The sequence below is a fragment of the Chrysemys picta genome, chromosome 2, assembly GCF_011386835.1.
Source record: "Chrysemys picta bellii isolate R12L10 chromosome 2, ASM1138683v2, whole genome shotgun sequence".
In the NCBI taxonomy this organism is placed as follows: Eukaryota; Metazoa; Chordata; order Testudines; family Emydidae; genus Chrysemys; species Chrysemys picta.
Genome location: NC_088792.1, coordinates 148,390,787 through 148,400,067, shown reverse-complemented (window position 1 = coordinate 148,400,067; position 9,281 = coordinate 148,390,787). Strand labels below are relative to the sequence as shown.

Below are 9,281 nucleotides of genomic sequence, written 5' to 3'. Positions count from 1 at the left end.
TGCACCCCAAACCGCTCATCCCCAGCCCCACCCCAGAACCCACATCCCTAGCCATAGTCCTCACCCCCTCCTGCACCCCAACCCCCTGCCCCAGCCCAGAGCCCCCTCCCACACCCTGAACCCCTCATTTCTGGCCCCACCCAGAGCCCACACCCTCAGTTAGCGCCTCACCCGCTCCTGCATCCCTGCCCCAGCCCACTGAAAGTGAGTGAGGGTGGGGGAGAAGTGAGCGGAGGGCATGGCCTCGGGGAAAGGGCGGACCTAAGGTGTTTGGTTTTGTGCAATTAGAAAGTTGGCGATCCTATTCCATTTACGTGTGTGATGGAGGGACACATATTCGGCAGACCTACCTTCGTGTGAGATTGGGCACCCTCCATCAAGAGTGGGTCATATTAGGGGAGAGGATACATAGAAGATGGGAGCCCCCTTCTGGGTGAGGGTGGCACATCTAATAAAAAGAAACTTCCAGTAAGTAGAGAAGAGCAACAAACTAGATACCAGGAGATCCGTGTTCTACTCCCAACTTGACCATTGACCTTGGACAAGTCCCCTCTCCTCCCACCCAGTCTTATTTATTTATTGTCAGATCCCTAGGTCAGAAACTGTCTCTTATCATGTTTGTACAGCACCTGGCATAGTGGGGGCCTGATTCCAGCTAAGGCCTCTAGATGGTGTTACCATAATATAAATAATAATAGTAAACAGAAATGTGCAAATGTCATTGTATTGCTCTGCCCCCACCCTTCGAATGGCATTTGTCTTTCCCGAGAAGCTCAGTGAGGGCATGGACTAGGTGTGTCTTCTTCAGACATGTACAGAGCCCAGCACTGTGGGCCCAGCACCTGAGAGAGGCCTCTGAGTGCTCAGGTAATGCAACTAAGTAATAATTGTGTCGGGGTGGGGCACCCACCTGTGTAGGTGGGAAGGCATCTTGGGGGCTGCCGCATACATGAGGTGATAGGTGTGGGGCCTCTGTATGGGGGAGGAAGGTCACACCCATTGAGGCTGCAAGTTCCCCACCATGTAGACTATGGGGCAGCTGCGGGTGTATATGGGGGATGGGTGCATGCCCCACTGAATGGGGGAGGGGTGTAGATGGGGGCTGGGGGTTGCCCCATCCCGTTGCAGCGGAGGAAGGAGTTGGGGGTTCGGTCCCCGTTGCGGGAGGGAGGGGTGGATATGGGGGATGCACTGTTGCTCCCCTACGTGGGCTGCCGGAGAGGCGACTCCGCCCGGAACCCCCGTCTCCATTTTTTCTGAGCGCAAACAAACAAGTGGGGGGAAGGGGAGAGAATGGGCGGGAAACTTTCTGTTCTTTCCATTGGCAGTGAGAGCAATCATTCGTGTAGCCCCGCCTTCCGAGGACGGTTTTGCTGCTACTATTGGCCACTGGCTACGTCACTCTCCCATTCCTCCCGCCCACGCCGAGCCCCCTCGGCCTCACTTCCCTCGCCCCTGCGTGCCGTGTGCAAAGGAAAAACAGCCGTTAAACGGGCCGCGGGGCGGGGCCAGCCAGCCGAGGAGACAAGAAGCGATGGCGGGATTGGTCGGGGCGGGAGGTTCAAACTAGCATGGGGCGGCCTGATTGGCTTGGAGCGGCCGCGGCAGGCCAGGCTCCCTCCTCGCGCTCAGGCGGTTTATTGTCTCGCGGCTCCTGAGGCGGCTCTAGCGCGGCGGAATCGGGACCGGACCTCGCACGGCAGCGGCGAAACCATGGTGAGGGGCGGGAGGGACGGGGCCGGCGGCCGACCCGGCCGGGCTCCTGTTGGCGGGAAGCGCCGGGTGCCTGCGCCCTCTTCCGAAGCGGCAGCGCTGAGAGAGGGCACCTGGCTCCCCGGGGTCCCTCCGGCGGGGCGCGCCCCTGCCCTAGCTCCCGGGGCGGGGGCCCGCAGTGGGGAGCGGGGCCGCCGAGCTGCCTCGGGCCGCGATCGCGCCGGGCGCCTCGGGACTCCTAAGCGGGCGAGCGGGGCCCGCGTCCCGCGGAAGCGTCTCCAAGGCAGCTGGGCCGGGCGCTGCCTGCGGCGAGCGGGTGAAAGTCCGGCCGGCGGGGTGCGAGCGCGCTCCTGGCGCCGGCCCGGGACGGCGGGTTAGTGACTCCCCAGCCAGCGGCCCTGTCCTCGGCTGTCAGACCGCGCGCCGGGCTGCGTTCCCCTCGGTGACCGTCCGTGCCTCCCATCCAGCCCGGCAGCCGCCACTCGCGTTTCCGCGGCGGGGGGCCGGACTGGGAGGTGCCGGTCCTAAGTTCGCCAGTGACCCGCTGTGACCGCTCAGCTTCCCCGCTGGCAACGTGGTAGCTGCCCCCCTCCGTGCTCCAAGGGGGTGTAGGAAGTAATCTGAAGATTTTCAAAACTGCCCGTGATACGCAGGGAATTGAAGGTAGAAAAGAACCTTCGGCCAAGCTTAGTTTTGTTTCCTCCTCTCCCCTGAGAGTGTAGCGATGTCTGCGCTCTCCGAAAGCTGGGGCTGCAAAGTGTAGGTCAGCGCGAATTAATAATTGCACATCTGGAAGCCGGATCAGAGAGCGGAGTCAACTCAAGAGGGAGACTGCATTAAAAAGTTTACTTGAGTCTCATATGCATGTTAGGCTTTTTCAAAAAGTTTGCTTTCTACCACAGATGGCTGTGGTAGTAAATAGTTTGGTTGTAAATAATCTTAAGGTAACTTCTTTGAAACTTTTTCTGGGTTTAGGTTCTTGGAGGTGTCTTCTGCAGTTAAGAATTGCCTTCCTTTACAGGAGTAGGTAATGCTAGAAAAGTCAGTTATTTTTGTCTAAGGTAGTAAAACCCATGGGTCAGGGACCATGTTTCCACTTAATGGATAGCGCAAGCAGGATGTCATTGCTCAAAGTTATTAGACCACAGTATTCAAGTTTAATCTCTAGACATGAGTGAAGATCTACTCTGTACTCCACTGAGGCTCTTCTCACTGTCAAATTACAGTTCAGTGAGGGCTCTTAAAGACAGCAGTAACCACATTAAGTAGTACAGAACCTGGAGGAATGAGTACAGGATGGTGAGGGAAGGCCATTCTGTTGAACTTGTGACCTTGAATTTCAAACTCACAGAAACTACATCCATAAAATGAGGATAGTATTTCCAGCCTCACGGGAGTATTAACATTAATGCGTATACAGGGGTTTGCACTCTTATGGCAGGAATACCCAAACTTTGAACAAGATCACATTGGAAATTTGCAGAAGCTCGAGAACTGCACCTAGATTGTATAGACTTATTTAAATTTAAAAAATGCACATAACCATATTTGCTTCTGTCTTGAGAACTGAATTCATTTTTTAACTCATTGCAGATTTAATCATCAATCAAAATAGTCACAAAGAGCTCTCTACAGGCTGTATTTTATGGGCATTTTCCCTTTTGTGCATATGGTCTTTCCTGACCCAAAGCAAAGGGATATAATTGTAAGGGTTAAAGTAGGAGTGCTTTGCAAGATTTAAGAAATTATCCTTGAATAACTGTCTATGATAAGCTCATCTCCTACTTCTGGGCAAATGATTAACAAATTGTATTATTAAATGCTGTCTCAAATTAAGTGAAGCACTGCTACTATATCATAAACAAGCAATATTATAAACACAACATCAGGTTAAATGTAGCAGCATATTCTAGGAATATCTTCTAGTAGCATAATCATGATGGTAAATAGAATACAGGGATTTACCTGACTTAAATGCTTCTTTCCTTGGGGTGGCCAATGATCTCTGTGTACCAGTGAATCTTTCCAGAAGTTCTGATATTTATTTGCCTAGTCCTTTATCTTGGACTTAATCCATATCATCAATAAGGTAAGAGAGCCCCATAGTGTCACAAGACACATATTTATTGCACATCAAACTTCACCCATGGCAGTACCTAAATAACAAAAGGAAGTTTAGAATGGTGGTTAGAAAAGACTGAACATCTAGATTTATTGCTTAAGAAAACAACACTTAGTACTGAGACTCTTCCACTTCTTCAAAATGTATAAAAGCAGAAATAAAACATTCAAATGACTCACTCTGAGACTTAAAGTAGTTGTCATAAGATTAGGGCTAAAGTTTGGTTGCTTTTTTTCTCCCCCTTCCCCCCCAAAAATGCTAGAATATGGCTGTGCAGGTAAAATGTGGAATCTACTAAGACAACACATAATAGTTGAAAATTCTTTTAAACCAAACTTTCTTGAGCTGAAAGGGGGAGGGGGGGAGGAGGAAGGAGAGAAAGAGAGGGGACACAACACCATACTGTTCTGTCTCTGCTGGAACATCAGCTTCAGTCAGCAAACATTTCCAGATTTGTGCTGAACAGTGATCCTGCACAGGAGATGTTTAATTTAAACAATAAGACATATTACAACTATTAAGATTGCAAGAAAAATGTAAATTTCTAAATCCAAAAGAGTCTTTTTGCTCTCCTGAATAGGAAAATATCATTAGTCCTCTTGAATTCCACCATCTAAGTACTTTAAATTAGCCTAATGGTAGTAATAGTCACTTATGCTTAGTACCCAGGTTACTTTCCAAGTCATTGCTCCTGGGCTGTGGGTATGGTAACAGCAAGCTTGGCTTGCAACCTATACTAAAGGAAAATGCCAGTATAAAGAACTGTTTTAATTACAAAGTGTAAATTACTAAGGTAGGCCAAGTCCTGTTCAAGCATTTGCTTACCTGTGGCATATAGTGAGATTTCCCTTGAGAGAAATGTTGCTTCTGTAGAAATTACTTTTTTAAAATCTAAAGTCTCACTATGATCGTGAAGAAAACTTGGACCAATGTTGTAGTTACCTTGATTCTGCAGGCAACCTTGAGTGATGGAGGTGTGACTTAACTGCCTAAGATTCAAATCCTCGTGAACAACCTCAGCAACCAGGTGGTGTACTCATTCTGATAGAACAGCTCTATAGTTAGTATATACTGTCTGCCACTAAATATAGAGGTGGAACTATCAGCTATGCTCCTGAATCCTTGCTGTGCATTGGCACTCAGAGACCCAGCAGAGCAGAGACAGTTTGCTTGTCCCTTGGTTGGACTCCTTAAATGCAGCTTCACTGATGAAGCAAGAGACTTTTTAGACAAATTATTGTTCTGCTCAGAAACTTCAAGACAGTGGAAGTACTATATCTGAAACCTTGCTATATTCTATCTTAGTCTTATTCCTCAAAGCTATTGTACGTCTTGAACTTCTGCAAAGTTTCAACCCTTTCTGGCCAACCCATGTCCATTCCAAATTGTGTGTGCCATTTGAGCACCTATGGTGAGTAGGATAAACCTTGTAGCTAAAGGAGCTGACTGAAAGAATCCCTCTGGATGCTACCAGAGAGGGAAGGCTTATGGGACTTAACATAGTGGTCATGCAAAGTGTAGCCCAAGATAGATGGGTGGTGGAGTCTTATTTGTACCCTAAACCAGTGGTCTCCAAAGTGGGGTGCACAATAGGATCCTTTGGGGTGCGTGACAGTTTGGGCAGGTTTTTTTGTGTGTGCGCTCAGCAGTTCGGGCAGGAGTCCGAGCACTTTTTTTTGCACACTTGGGGTGGCAATGGTAGAGCCTTTTTTTTTTTTTTTTACTGATAGGGGTGCACGATCAAAAAGTTTGGAGACCACTGCCCTAAACAATGTCAGATGGCAGGGGATGTATTCAGGATGACCTAGTGGATTTTTTTGACAAGTTGGTTTCACCTGTCAAATATAGTACTGAAGCAAAGTGAGACTCACCGGTGCAGCACCTCCTGCTGGTTATCTCGAGAATTAGCTCTCCAGCATACAGAGCACCTCCTACTGGCTAGTGTCTTGCCTGTCGCTGGCCCTCTGTGTCCCTCCTGGACTCCCGTGCCCTTTACCTTGGGGTGCTGCCCCAGCAGTACCCCACCACAGTCTAGGTCTCCCCTCCCAGGGGAACCCCCAACCCTCTCACCCCCCTTGCCTGAGTCATCTAGCGCTGCCCCCCCCCCCCCCCCCCCCCCCTGGAGCAAACTGCAGTCTGTCATGGCTACTCATCATTGGCAAGGAGGTTGGACCCTCTGCCTATCTCTGGGCTGCACCTCCCAGCCCAAATACCTGCATAGGCCTTTACCAAGGCCTCAGCCCAGGGAGTTGCCAGGCTGGAGCTCCCCAGCTCCTCTGGCCTTTCCCCAGCCCTGCTCCACTCCAGGTACCCTTTTCTCCCCAACAGCTTGGTCCTTCCCTTTCCACAGCTAGAGAGAGAGACTGACCCAGCTTATCCCTGAGCCCTTATAACAGGGCCAGGTGTGGCCTGATTGGGGCTGCTTCCTCAGTCAGCCTAGCCTTTTCTCTCAGGAGCAGGGTAACTGCCCCGCTATAAGCTCACACTAATGAGCAGACAAGAACCTGCCATCTTGACTATTTTATGAAAACTAGGGGAGAGGTTAAGCTTCTCTACTAGAAAGCAGCAGAAATTGGTTTCAGAAGATTAACTAAGAAGTCTTACAACAAACTTTGAGATTTTGATTTCTAATGGTAAAGCTGACTCAGTACTACTTGATATTGAACCAAAAACAGCCCCCTTCACAGGCATGTAAATGCCAAATCTGTGATAGGTAAACTGTTTTGAAAATGTTGTAATTTGGATAGCTAATTTAGACAATTTATAATCAGTGGCCTTTTTCTTTAAGGGATAGAACTGACTGTTTTGGAACAAAGCCTCATTTAGTCATTCTTTGCCAGAAGAATGACTAGTGGTCAGGATTAGAGAGCAGTGACCCTCTGAAAACCTTACTGATTTTTATATACATTTGTCCTCTTCTATAGTAAAGTAGGTCAGGACTATACTACACACTTGCTGGCACAGCTGTGTTGGTCAGGGGTATGAAGAGTTGTGATCTCTCACTGATATAGTGTGCTGGCAAAATTGCACCTTTGCTGGTATAATTTATTTTGCTCTTGTGGGTGGGGCCTGGAATAAGTTGTAGAGGCAAAAGCAGTCTTTCCAGTATAAGCTGAAGGAGCACTCAAGGAAGACCAGGCCCTTGCGGAGAAGCTAAATAAATTCTTTGCACCAGTCTTCACAACAGAGGATGTTCCGGAGATTCCCACATCTGAGCCATTCTTTTTAGGTGACAGTTCTGAGGAAATGTCCCAGACTGAGCTGTGAGTAGAAGTAGTTTTGGAAGAAACTGATAAATTAAACAATATGTCACCAGGATTAGATGGTATTCACCCTAAGTTCTGAAAGACCTCGATATAAAATTGCAGGACTACTACTTTGTGTTGTGTAACCTATCGCTTAAATCAGCCTCTGTAGCAGGAGACTGGAGGATAGTTACTGTAATGCTGATTTTTCTTTTTTAAAGAGGCTCCAGAGGCGGTCCTGACAATTACAGGCCGGTAAACCTAACTTCAGTACCAGGCTAATTGGCTGAAACTGTATTAAAGAACGAAATGATCAGACACACAGATGAACATGGTATGTTGGGGAAGAGTCAACATGGTTTTTGTCAAGGGAAATCATACCTCACTAATCGGTTACAATTGTTTGAGGCTGTCAGCAAGTATATGGACGTGAGTGATCCAGCAGATATAGTGTACTTGGACTTTCAGAAAGCCTTTGACAAGGTTTCTCACCAAAAGCTCTTAAACAAAGTAAGCAGTCATGGGCTAAGAGGGAAGGTCCTCTCATGGATCTGGTTAAAACAAAAGATAGGAATAAATGGTCTGTTTTCACAGTGGAGAGGTAAATAGCAGGGTCCCCCCAAGATCTGTACTGGGGTAAATGCTGTTCAGCTTATTCCTACATTATCTGAAAAAAGGAGTTGGAAAAGCTTGCAGATGATACAAAATCACTCAAGATAGTTAAGTCCAAAACTGACTGCAGAGACTTACAAAAGGATCTCACAAAACTGGGTGACTGGGAAACAAAATGGCAATGACATTTTTATGTTGATAAATGCAAAATGATGTACATTGGAAAACATCCCAACTGTACATACAAAGTGATGGGGTCTAAATTAGCTGTTACCATTCAAGAAAGAGATCTTGGACTCATCATGGATTGTTCTCTGAAAACACCTGCTCAATGTGCTGTGGCAGTCAAAAAAGCTAACAATATTAGCAACCATTAGGAAAGGGATAGAAAAATATTATAATGCCAACATATAAATCCATGGTCCATTCATACTTGAATACTGTGTGCGTATCTGGGCCCCAATCTCAAAAAAGTTGTATTAGAATTGGAAAAGGTACAGAGAAAGTCAACAAAAATGATTAGGGATATGGAACAGCATCCATATGAGGAGAGTTAAGAAAAACTGGGACTGTTCAGCTTAGAAAAGAAATAACTAAGGGGGGAGGGGATACAATAGAGGTCTATAAAATCATGACTGGTGTGGAGAAAGTGAATAGGGAAGTGTTATTTACCCCTTCACATAACACAGGAACCAGGTGTCACCCAATGAAATTAATAGGCAGCAGGTTTACAACAAACATAAGGAAGTACTTCACACAATGCACAACTTGTGGAACTCTTTGCCAGAGGATGTTTTGAAGACCCAAATGTAACTTGGGTTCAAAAAAGAATTAGATAAGTTCAAGAAGGGTAGGTCCATCAGTGACTATTAGCCAAGATAGGACGCAACCCCATGATCTGTGTGTCTCTCAAACCAGTGATGGCCAGAAGCTGTGAGTGGATGACAGGATGGATTACTCGATAATTGTACTCTGAAGCACTGGCACTGAGCACTGTCGGAAGACTGGATACCAGGCTTGATGGACCATTGGTCTGACCCAGAATAGTCATTCTTATGTTCTTAAGCAGCATACATGTTAGGAGTGCTTTGGTGGTATAGCTAGATCACCAAAGCGCTGGTAGCATAGACCTGGCCTAACATACAATGCATGTGTGTGGCAACAGTGGCTCAAATGAGTTTCCAAAAACAGCTTCTCTTCTTAACCTTTTCAGTCTTTAAACTAGTTTAACTGGAGTAATACTGTAACATCTGGAGCAGGTACAGTATTTAAATGTTAAACTACCAAATTACTATACACAGGTGTGAAGACTTTGCACTTGCTTAAACAGTGGTGCTTTTCACATGTTAATCACTAAAATAGTATGCATGTTTAATGTAAGCCATTGTTGTGTTGATCATGTTTTGTCTCCAAGAGATCTCTGCTTGAGCAGGATACAATTCTTTAAAGGGTAGAGACAGATTAGCCCACTAGTTAGGACACTAGCTTAGGTCTCTGGAGACCATGGTTCAGTTCCCAGCTCTACCAGAGACTTCCTGTGTGACCTCTGACAGTCACTTAGTGTCTCTGTGCCATCATTCCCAATCTGT

At 47.0% G+C, this 9,281-nt stretch overlaps 1 protein-coding gene across 1 annotated transcript in view; it reads left to right on the top strand.

Annotated features, from left to right (window-relative positions):
• Positions 1 to 1,278: 1,278 nt before the first annotated feature.
• The window catches only part of LOC101939573 (histone H2A.Y), a 24,384-nt gene continuing 16,381 nt past the window's right edge, over positions 1,279 to 9,281 (top strand). Inside the window, exon 1 of the mRNA XM_008173923.4 lies at positions 1,279 to 1,716. Coding sequence (XP_008172145.4) covers positions 1,294 to 1,716 — 423 coding nt within the window. The 5' untranslated portion in view covers positions 1,279 to 1,293. The remainder of the gene's footprint in view (positions 1,717 to 9,281) is intronic.